The sequence below is a fragment of the Nelumbo nucifera genome, chromosome 3, assembly GCF_055504915.1.
Source record: "Nelumbo nucifera cultivar China Antique chromosome 3, China Antique-T2T, whole genome shotgun sequence".
Lineage (NCBI taxonomy): Eukaryota > Viridiplantae > Streptophyta > Magnoliopsida > Proteales > Nelumbonaceae > Nelumbo > Nelumbo nucifera.
In genome coordinates, this window is record NC_142651.1 from 92,311,298 (window position 1) to 92,323,422 (window position 12,125).

At 41.6% G+C, this 12,125-nt stretch overlaps 1 protein-coding gene across 1 annotated transcript in view; it reads right to left on the reverse strand.

The window, feature by feature from the left end:
• LOC104609003 (MACPF domain-containing protein CAD1-like) overlaps positions 1 to 12,125 on the reverse strand; it is a 44,109-nt gene that overhangs the window by 12,695 nt on the left and 19,289 nt on the right. Inside the window, exon 5 of the mRNA XM_010275166.3 lies at positions 6,771 to 6,954. Within this exon, the coding sequence (XP_010273468.1) occupies positions 6,771 to 6,954 (184 nt within the window). The remainder of the gene's footprint in view (positions 1 to 6,770; positions 6,955 to 12,125) is intronic.

Here is a 12,125-nt window from a genome sequence, read left to right on the forward strand (position 1 = left end):
TCCCTATCATCTGTTTCGCATGTGCCTAAGCTTGATACTAACCTTCTTTCAGTCAGTAGTATTACCAAGCATATGAACTGCTCAGTAACCTTCTTCCCTAACCGCTGTGTTTTTCAGGACTTGGAGACGCAGAAGGTGATTGGGACTGGCCGTGAGACGAATGGGATCTATCTGCATGGGGAGCGGTTTCGTCAGGGAGAGTCAGTAGAGAAGTTGTCTTTTGTTTCTAAGAGTGTGAATCCGGTTATGCTTTGGCATAACCGATTAGGTCATTTGTCTTTTCGATCTTTACAGAGTTTGTTTCCTACTTTATTTGAGTCTATTGAGTTGTCTCAGCTACAGTGTGAAAGTTGTGAGTTTGCTAAGCATTGTAGAAAGCCTTATTTATTGAGTAATAAAAGGAGTGATAATTCTTTTGATATTGTGCATGCTGACGTTTGGGGGCCTTATCATATCCCTTCCATGGGTGGGTACAGATATTTTTTGTTATTTGTTGATGACCATACCCGCTTTTCTTGGGTTTATCTCATGCGTTCACGAGATGAGGTACCTTCCCTGACCCAAAATTTTCACCAAATGATCCTAACCCAGTTTGATGCCAAGATCAAAGTTCTCTGATCTGATAACGCAAAGGAATACTTTGCTAAATCATTGACATCTTATCTTCTTCATCATGGGGTTATCCACCAGAGCTCTTGCCCTCATACACCTTAGTAGAATGGAGTTGCCGAGAGGAAGAATAGGCACATTTTGGAAGTGGCTAGAAGCCTCATGTTTACTTCCAATGTCCCTATTCGCTTCTGGGGGGACGCTATCCTCACGGCGGTATACCTTATTAATCGGGTCCCTTCCAGGGTCCTTGATATGCGATCTCCTTTTTCGCTTCTACACCCACGTGAGGACTTGTTTTCTATTCCCCTTAAGACATTTGGTTGCACTTGCTTTGTTCAGCTTCTCGGACCCCATCCCTCCAAGTTCGAACCCAAAGCCTCCAAATGCATCTTCCTTGGTTATGCACAAACTCAAAAGGGTTATTGCTGTTATGATCCTGTCTCCGGGAGGAAGTTTGTCTCCATGGATGTCACTTTCTTTGAGGGGACACCCTATTATCCTCGGGTTGCCCCTCAGGGGGAGAGTAGTGAGAGTGGGGGTATGAGTTCTTGTCTTCAGGGGGAGAGCAGTGAGAGTGGGGCAGTTCCTTTACCTATTCCATTGGGTGATGAGAACTGCAATGGTGAGGGTGGTCAGAGGGATCAGAAGTTGAGGGAAAGCTGCAACGGTGAGGGTGGTCAGAGGGATCAGGAGTTGAGGGTTTATCACAGGCGGTGCAGGCAGGTTGATCCTGATCATCAGCAGTCCAGACCAGCTCCAATCTCATCTGCAACTCCAGGTCCAGATACTTCAGTCCCAGAGCCCACAGAGACTTTCCCTACAGATGATCTTGACCTTCCAATTGCAGTCCGTAAAGGGAAACGACATTGTACCACATCCACAGCCCACTGTATTTCCCATTTTTTATCCTATGATCGCCTATCTCCTACCTACAAGTCCTACCTTAGCTCCATTTCCAATGTCCCTATTCCAAGAACAGTGCAAGAAGCCCTATCCGTCCCTGAATGGAAAGATGCAATGCAAGTTGAGATGGATACTCTGTTGAAGAACAACACCTGGGAGGTAGTTGATTTGCCAAAAGGAAAGAAACCAGTTGGGTGCAGATGGGTATTTACGGTGAAGCATAATGCAGATGGATCTATTGAGAGGTATAAAGCTCGGTTAGTTGCAAGAGAGTTTACACAGACTTATGGCATAGATTACTTGGAGACATTTGCACTGGTAGCCAAGATGACTACTATTCGAGTTCTCTTGTCCCTTGCAGCAAGTCACACTTGGCCTTTATACCAAATGGACATGAAAAATGCCTTTCTGAATGGAGATCTGCAGGAAGAAGTTTACATGCGTTTGCCTCCTGGCTTCTATGATGCAGAAGTAGGTAAGAAGGTTTGCCGGCTCAACAAGGCTTTGTATGGTTTGAAACAGTCACCTAGGGCTTGGTTCGATAGATTCAGACTAACACTTGTGAAGTTTGGATATGTACAGGCCCAGTCAGATCATACCCTATTCATCAAGAGGGTGGAGTCCTCTTTGACACTGTTGGCAGTATATGTTGATGATATTGTGGTCACAGGGAATGATAGCCATGAGATTGAGTCTCTTAAACAGCTTCTTCACCAAGAATTTGAGGTGAAGGACCTTGGTGTACTCTGGTATTTTTTGGGTATTGAGGTTGCTAGATCCAAACAGGGGATCTTTATATCTCAGAGGAAATATCTTCACCAAGAATTTGAGGTGAAGGACCTTGGTGTACTCCGGTATTTTTTGGGTATTGAGGTTGCTAGATCCAAACAGGGGATCTTTATATCTCAGAGGAAATATGTCCTAGACCTGTTGGCAGAAACTGGAAAGTTAGGTGTCAAGCCTGCAGATACACCAATTGAATAGAATCACAGGATTAATGCCGAGAGTGGGGAGCTTCTTGAAGACAAAGTTATGTTCCAGCAACTGGTAGGAAAGTTCCTATATCTCTACCTCACTCGGCCAGATATTACTTATGTTGTTAGTGTTGTCAGCCAGTACATGCATTCTCCTAGAACCACACATCTTCTTGCGGCAGAAAGAATCTTAGCCTACTTGAAGAGATGCCCAGGTAGGGGTATACTTTTCAAGAACAACAATCACATGAAGGTGGAGGTTTATACTGATGCAGATTGGGCTGGGAGTGTTGATGACAGAAGGTCTACCTCGGGATATTGTGCCCTTGTGGGAGGAAACCTTGTCTCCTAGAGAAGTAAGAAACAAAGTGTGGTCTCCCGGTCAAGTGCTAAAGCAGAATACAGGTCCATGGCCAATGGAGTGGCTGAAATCCTATGGCTAAGATCTCTACTTGAGGAATTGGGTATTGAGTATGAAAAGCCCCTGATGCTGTATTGTGATAATCAAGCCGCCATTAATATAGCACATAATCCAGTACAGCATGACAGAACCAAACACATTGAAGTTGACCACCATTTTGTGCAAGAGAGGGTCTCATCTCAAGAAGTATGCCTCCCTTACAACACATCCAGTATGCAACTAGCCGACATTCTTACTAAAGCCGTATCAAGAAAGAAGCTAGAGGCGGATCTATCTAAGTTGGGAATGATGAACATATACTCCCAACTTGAGGGGGAGTGTAGAGAACATTGATGTGGGCCCCACAGCTGTGGTACCACTCTGTCCGTAGGGTAGAATGTATCTAGTCACAGCTGTGGTTATTTTGTTGTTCTATTATTTCTAGTTTCAGTTTTATATTGGTTGTTATTTGTTAGCAGTTATGATGTAAACACCAAGGGCAGATATGTCCTTTCATGTAACTAGCATAACCTATATATATTAACTTAAAGTGGCGGCGGCAGAATATTGACATTCTGTTCTTCTCCTCAAAATTTGTGTTCTATTGCTCTTCCATCACTCTTTCTTCTACATCTTCTTCACTTTCTCTTCTCATCGAACCTAAAATCTCTTAGTGATCAAGACTGAATAGCAGTCTTGAAAACCTACAAACCCTTTGCTATGTCTCCAGCTGTTCCTCTTCCCATCCTTTGTGAGTCTGATCATGGGGTGTCCACCTCTTCCACTGGACCCACCCCTGATCCTCCTCTTGCTTCTGCTCCTACTCTCCAAAGGTGTTACCAAAGGTGAAGATTCAGACATATGCAGGTTGTTTCCACTCCTTCAGAAGAGCATCTGGCCACTCCCACAGTTCCTGAGGAAACAGGTCAGCCCTCTATCGACCCACCTTCGACCGTCCCTAACCTTGACCTTCCTATTGCTCTTCGCAAGGGCAAGCGGAAGTGTACAGCCCATTGCATCTCCAAACATTTATCTTACAGCCTTCTCTCTCCTTCCTACTACTCCTTCCTTGCTTATGTCTCTTCACATGTGATACCCAGGTCTGTACCGGAAGCATTGTCTCAATCTGAATGGAGGGATGCTATGATGACTGAACTTGAAGCATTACATAAGAACCATACCTGGGATGTTGTGGACTTGCCGAAAGGGAAGGAACCAGTGGGGTGTAAATGGGTGTTTACCATTAAATATCACTCCGATGGCTCGGTTGAGAGGTATAAGGCTAGGTTGGTTGCCAAGGGTTACACCCAAATGTATGGCATTGACTATCTTGAGACCTTTGCTCCTGTAGCTAAGATGACTTCAGTTAGGGTTTTACTTTCTCTAGCAGCTACCTTTGACTGGCCCCTACACCAGTTTGGTGTTAAAAATGCTTTCTTGAATGAAGATCTGCATGAAAAGGTCTATATGTCTCTACCTCCAGGAGTGTATGGGAAAGAAATGAAAGGCAAGGTGTGTAAACTACACAAATCCCTTTATGGTCTCAAACAATCTCCTCGGGCTTGGTTTGAGAGATTTCGGGCTGCTCTTGTCTCCTTTGGCTACATTCAAACACAATCTGATCATACACTGTTCTTGAAGAGAAATGACTCTGGTGACCTTTTTAATTGTTTATGTTGATGATATTGTGGTCACGGGTAATGACATTGAAGAGGCCAGTAAACTAAAAGCATTTCTCCACTCTGAATTTGAAATTAAAGATTTGGGAGATCTTCGGTATTTCTTGGGCATTGAAGTTGCTCGATCTAAGGATGGTAATATTCATTTCTCAGCGCAAATATGTCATTGATCTTCTTGCTGACACTGATAAACTTGGAGATAAACCCATCTCCACTCCCATTGATCCTAATCATAAGCTTTTTGCCACAGATGGTGCATCGTTGTCTGATAAGGGAGTGTTTCAGAGACTGTTTGGGAAGTTGTTATACCTTTGCATGACTCGGCCAGATATTTCCTATGCAGTAAGTGGTCTCAGTCAGTTTATGCATTCTCCCAGAGATACTCACCTAGCTACTGTAGAAAGGGTTCTGTGCTACTTGAAAGGTACTCCAGGGAAAGGTATTCTATTTGCTAAGCATGGTCACATGAAGCTGGAAGCCTTTACTGATGCAGATTGGGCAGGATGTATTGATGACAGAAGGTCCACATCTGGTTATTGTGCTCTGGTTGCTAGGAATATTGTGTCTTTGAGGAGTAAGAAACAATCAGTGGTTGTTAGATCCTCAGCTGAAGCAGAATACAGGGCAATGGCTCATGGTGTGTCAGAATTACTATGGCTACGATCCCTTCTAGAGGAATTGGGGGTGGACTACGAGCAACCAATGATGCTCTATTGTGACAACCAAGCTGCTATCAACATTGCACATAATCCGGTTCAGCATGACAGAACTAAGCACATTGAGGTTGATAGGCATTTTATAAGGGAAAGAGTCTTTTCAGGAGAAGTCTACTTACCATTTATCACATCAGAAGAGCAACTGGCTGATATCTTGACCAAGGGAGTTCCCAAGGGGAAATTGACACACTATATAAGCAAGCTGGGAATGATTGACATCTATGCTCAGCTTGAGGAGTGTAAAGAGACTGGGCCGAATGGACCCTAACAGCCTCTTATGTGATATCCTTTATTTTATCTTTTATTTTATGTTGATGGGCCTCACTTAATGGGCCTGTTATTTGTTCTTATTTTATTTTCTTTATGTAACTGCCAAGCTGGCCGCCCACTTAAGGGTATACTTGTCATCATCAATTTGTTTTAGAGATTAATAAAAAATAGGGTTAGAGGAGAAGGAAAACTAATTCGACTTCTTCTTCTCTTACCTCTTCTCTTCGACATACACAGCTCTTGCACTATCATTCAGATCTGATTTGTACTGTTAATCACTGATTTTAAACCTGATATTAGAGGACTGATCCACATCTAAAACAAATGGGATTTCAAGGGTCCTGAGGTAGCTGTTTAATAATGTTGTTTGCTTCCATTGGTGCAGCTGGGATTATGGGTCCCAAATTAGCGTAGAGGCACCACTCATCAAACTTGTCCCCAATCTGGTCTTTTTCTCCTAATGAAGTGATAAATAATTAATAATTGGGCAAAAAACTACAGTTCTACTTTTCTTTTGGTAGACAAATAATAAACAAATTGCAGCTATAGTGAGATTAACTCAGAACTTACCATGATATCAAGTAACTTCAAGAATCTCAATGGAGAATTAAATTCATAGAATGTTTAAACAGCAATCACTAAATTGAAAATATCATGAAATATGGTATAATTTGATCTGAAAAAGAGGGTATTTCCAGATTATTTTTAATAAAACATTGTAAAATAAGAAGAAAAATGGAAGAGGGGACACTACAGAAACACATTGGGAACATTTCCTGTACTTGTATGCTGTCATTAAAGGGGAGGTGTTCCCAATGTGTGACTTTAGTGTCCTGCCCACAGTGTGTATGCAGCAGATCCGCAGTCATTTTTAGCAGCAATTCAAACCTCTGCAGCATAGTTTTTTGTTTTTGATAAATGAGGAAATTTTTTAGAGAAGGGAGAATAACAGATAACAATAGACCCATGGAGCTCTGCAGCATAGTTCATAGTTGTTCTATTTAGTCTGAATTAGAAGGAAAAAAGGCAGTTTTAAAATGGAATGATATAGGTTTTTCTTACATGGAAATGAGATTCATTACTCTTAAGCAGGATATTTAAAGTTCCCCGCAAAACAAACTACAGATAGTAAACAGTCTTTAGGAATCCTTAATGGGAATGCAAGTCCGGTTGGATTTAGATACAAAAATTCAAAGAACATTAAACTAGGTCTTACACTCTAAGTACAAGTCAATGGCACGAGCCAGATGTTTTTTCCCAGGCAATTCTCCCAGCAGTGAAACAATGGGAGAAAACGTCATGCTGATAACATCTGGTGCCAAATTTACAGTTTCTACCCATTTGGCATGGCTCTGTACAAGATCGTCCCCTCCTCTTCTCCTAAAAATGACTGTAACATCCTGAAACAAAAATTTTGACTCTGAGCAGATGAAATGTTTTTGCATTTCAGCCTAATAATATAGCTGTATCCATGTAAGAATTATGCATCAGATATTGTTATTAAAAGAACATGATTTACTAAACAATCATGCTTGACTACTAATAAAAACATCATGCTTGGTAATAAATTCACTTTTGTTTAGGTTCAAAAGCATTATCAATGGGAATGTCTCAATTACCTCCAGAATAGGAGAATTTCCACTCACCTTGGACACCAAATATAACTTCTATTTTCAAACTAGATTACAATTTGGTTCGTTTTCAACATTGAAACAACATCTGGCTCACATTTGATAAGCAGTGTATATGTATTGTCACATGTTAAAGGACTTTTTTTGGTACAACCCATGTTAACAGTTAGTTTGTTGTGTGAGCAGAGGTGACACCTTGTCAGGATTGTACTCCTCTTTTTTTATTTAATAAATTTTCATTTACTCCTCAAAAAAATAAAGAAGGAAAAGGAGAAGATTAAAAAGAAAAAAGGTAAATTAAGTCTCCCATATTAAAGGAGAAAAGTAAATGAAAGTCTAATTTAAAAACTTTTCAACTATTACGAGTTATATTATAAAAAACTCATTTTGCTTTGATTTCCTTTTCTTCCTTTTTTTGTGAATGGTAATGATCAAAATGGTTTGCATTAAAGAAAGAAGAAAATATGAAAAGGAATGGCGTGAAAAATGGATATTAGTCAAAAAAAAAGTAAGAGCCTGTCCTCTACATTGTAACATACAAACTTTTCAATGGCATTATGGCACAAGAACTTGCAATATACAGATTTTTCCAAGCCAAGGGCAATGGAATTCCGCTCTCTTGAAATAAACCTCAATACAGTGGTAAATTACTCAAAAATCAAAATGTGTCTATTTTTTTATAAGAATAATGGATGTGGATGACCTCCACCAAAATCCTACCCTTTCTAATGGCATCTAAGATAAAAGGTGAATCTGAGGTGGCAGTAAGTCCAATTTGGAACTCTTCTCAGGGCCCATGAGCACCTATGTCTAGGGGTGTCAATCGGGTGGTTTTGGGTTGGATCCAATCCGAACCGAAACCAATCAAATTGGTTTTGAACGGTCCAGTATAGAAATTGGGTTAGACTAAATCCAAAATAAATTCGTCCAAACTCCTATCGGTTTGATTTGGACTTAAATCAAATCTCAAAATAGAACCGAAAACCAGAACCAAACCCTAGAAATTTGGAATTCTGAAACGATGAAAACCTCTTGTTCGAACTTTGAAGGTTTGAAGGCCTGAAATCTCACTCTCCAACTGCGCTTCTCTTCAGCAATATCTCTGGAAAACAATCTCTTCTCTCTCTCCAGTGGTAATTCCCTCTCCGACTACACTTCTTTCTGGCAATATCTCTGGAAAACAATCTCTTCTCTCTCTTTAGTGGTGCTTCTCTCTCCGACTACGCTTATTTCTGGCAATATCTCTGGAAAACAAACTCCTCTCTCTCCAGTGGTGCTTCTCTCTCCAATGGCGCTTCTCTCCAAAATAGAAAACGATCTCTTCTTTCTCTCTCCAGTGGAGATTCTCTCTCCAACGGCATATTACAGATAACTTTTTTCCTATTTTGGAGTTATTCCAATTGAAGAGGTGAGCCCAATATTTTATTATAGCAAGCAATAGGTGTTGCTATATGTGATGGTTTTGTTTTTCTAGAATTTCATGGATCAGATTTTATTCTTTTACCTGTTTTATCTCCTACTAGGATTTATAATATTTCATTTTAAATTTTACGACCATTATTTCTAGTGTTTGTTTTGCTCTAAAGATGAGTGCAATTTTTCTTCTTTTAGGAGTTGCTTAGAACGACCAATTTCATTATTTATATCATGCAAGAACTCTTTCAATATTCTATCCAATGTATCTTCTGTTAAGGTTTCCAAATTCTAAGTTACATAGTTTAATTAGTGTCCGTTTGCTTCATAATCCGAATCAGAATCGGATCCAAATCCTTCGGAATCGGAATCAGAACTGGAATCAGTTGGAATAAAATTTCATTCCGAATGGAAGGGAGGGAATGGCCATTCCCTTAAATGGGGAAATACCAATCTAGGTTGGACAGTCCAATAAGACAGCGGATTGGACCAGTCCATTGAAAAGTCCAATAAGACAATGGATTGGACCATTCCATTGAAAAGTCCAATAAGACAGTGGATTGGACCAGTCTAGGTTGAATGTTATGGGCCCGGGCGTAGGATCTCGTCACGGGTCGGTCCACAGGGAGAACCTCTAGCTTCCCCTTGCCCCTCCCTTTGCGTGTAGACCCTATCGTGGCGACCTAAGGGGTGATTTGTCCAAGAGATCACCCTAACTCTCCTCAACTCTTCTCTTGACTGAAATTCTTGGATGCCTTTATTCAATAATAGTGGCTTCGTAAATAGGAGATTACAAGAGTCCTGCTCTTAGGGAGACTCCTTGCTGAATAGGGAGACCTCCAACTCTATCTTGATAAGATAAGACTGATAAGATAAGATAAGTCTCTCTTAATCCTAATCTAATAAGACAAGTCTCTCTTAATCCTAATCTAATAAGATAAGATAATCTAATCTACTAACTTAATAAGATAAGATAAGAATAACAAGATAGTATAATCTAATCTACTAAATGGATAAGACTGTTGCTGCCGAATTGGACAGGATGAGAACACCGGATCATTGCTGCTATTGCTCCCAATACGCGTCCACATCATTACTCCCCTCTTGGACTACGAGCTTGTCCTCAAGCTCGAATTCAGGATGGGTGTCTGGAAACACAGTCAAAGGAATCCCGGATAGGTGGAATGACTTTGCCCTCCTGGATCGGGTTCCAATGAAGAGGGATCATCCTCATCTTCCTCTTGTTTCACCAGGAGGCAGAAAAGTCTCTTGCACTTGTGCCCTGCTGAGTAGAGTTCATCGCAATTAAAACATTGTCCCCTCGCCCTGCGTTCCGCCATCTCAGCCCTGGACAAGTGCTTAATAGGGGGTGCAATGACACTGCTCCCCACACTGGATGCTGATCTGGAATTGTTGCTCGCATGTGGCTTCCGTTCTTGGCTGGCTGCTGAACATGGAGCCATTCTGAGTGGTTCCAAGGATGCCCATGCTGATGGAGGCCGCCTCATACTAAAGGTTCCGCAGCTGAGTTGTAGTTTGCGTTCGAAAGCGCGAGCTATATTCATGGTTGTAACCAGGTTGAAGGGATTCTGCATTTCCGCGTCCACCCGCAGGGGTTCTGCTAACCCAGCGGTGAACATGTCTACCTGCTGGTCCGGTCGCACTGAAGATGCCCTCGCGAGGAGGATCTGGAACTGGCGCTGGTACTCTGCCACCGTGCTGGTTTGTTTAAGGTTAATCAGCTCGCCTAAGGGGTTGCTTGTCAATGGGGGCCCAAATCTAAGAAGGCAGTAGGACTTGAACTGGGACCAACTGAGCCCAGGCTCTTCCTGTTCTAATCGATAGAACCAGAGTTGTGCTTCCTCTGTTAAGTGAAAGGCGGCTAGGCTTACCTTATCCCGGTAATCTGTCCGTTGATTTCGAAAAAACTGCTCGCACCGGTACAGCCAGCCCAAGGGATCTCCGTTGCCGTTGTACGACGGGAATTCTAACCTGCTGTACTTGGGGATGACTGCGGCCAGCTGGTTGCCGAACTGCTGTTCGCCGGAAGACTCCGGTAGATCTGGTCGGCGGCCGCTAGTGGTTGTCACCCCTTCTATGTTCCTCTCTTTGCTAGAAAGGAATAACTCCATCAGACGCCGTAGCTCCCTGACTTCGTCCTTGATTTCCCATACTTCCGAGCTGGTCTCCATGAGCCAGTGCTCGAGTTCGTGGACCCTGGACGGCAGCTGCTCCAGATCACCCATGACGCCTTGCTCTGATACCAAAATGTTATGGGCCCGGGCGTAGGATCTCGTCACAGGTCGGTCCACAGGGAGAACCTCTAGCTTCCCCTTGCCCCTCCCTTTGCGTGTAGACCCTATCGTGGCGACCTAAGGGGTGATTTGTCCAAGAGATCACCCTAACTCTCCTCAACTCTTCTCTTGACTGAAATTCTTGGATGTCTTTATTCAATAATAGTGGCTCCTTAAATAGGAGATTACAAGAGTCCTTCTCTTAGAGAGACTCCTTGCTGAATAGGGAGACCTCCAACTCTATCTTGATAAGATAAGACTGATAAGATAAGATAAGTCTCTCTTAATCCTAATCTAATAAGATAAGTCTCTCTTAATCCTAATCTAATAAGTATAATCTAATCTACTAACTTAATAAGATAAGATAAGAATAACAAGATAGTCTAATCTAATCTGTTAAATGGATAAGACTGTTGCTGCCGAATTGGATAGAATGAGAACACCGGATCATTGCTGCTGCTGCTCCCAATACGCGTCCACATCATTGAACAGTCCAATAAGACAGTGGATTGGACCAATCTAATCCGATCCAGGTTGAACAGTCCATAAGACAGTGAATTGGACCAGTCCAATCCGGTCCAGGTTGAACAGTCCAATAAGACAATGAATTGGACCTATCCAATCCGGTCTAAGTTGAACATGTTGAATTATAATTTACCAAATGGTATAAAACATTTGTCTCAAGCTCACTAGTTGGTCCAGGCTTCAAGAAGTTGTTTTAAGCTATAAGCAAGAATCTTGATTTCCTAAAATGTAGAGACAAGCCAATGAAGCCACCACCAAGTCAGTTCTATCTTCTTCTTTGACTTCCTTCATGATATATATGCAAGTAATATTCTGATTTCCTTTAGTTGCCTGTGTAGAGAAACAAAGTTTATTAGTAGTTCTGTAACCTAGTTCTTACATACTAGTAGTTTTGTGTTTCATACTTTTTTTTTGATAATTGAAATAATTTTATTAATCAGCAATAGACAATAGTACAAAGTCCCCAAGGAAAGGCACGAGTTGCAACCTCTCCGGGCTAGTTAAGTACAGATTTCCAAATTAATAACAACTTACATAGAAGCACAAAAAAGATCTTCCCTAGAAACCCCCTGTTTGGCTAAAGCATCAGCCAAAGAATTAGCAGACCTACTAACCCATTTTACCTCAACTCTCATATTGCTGGTTAACCACTTTACTTTTTTGATGAGATCTTTGTAGCCCCAAATGGTGGTATCCAAGTTTAGGAGC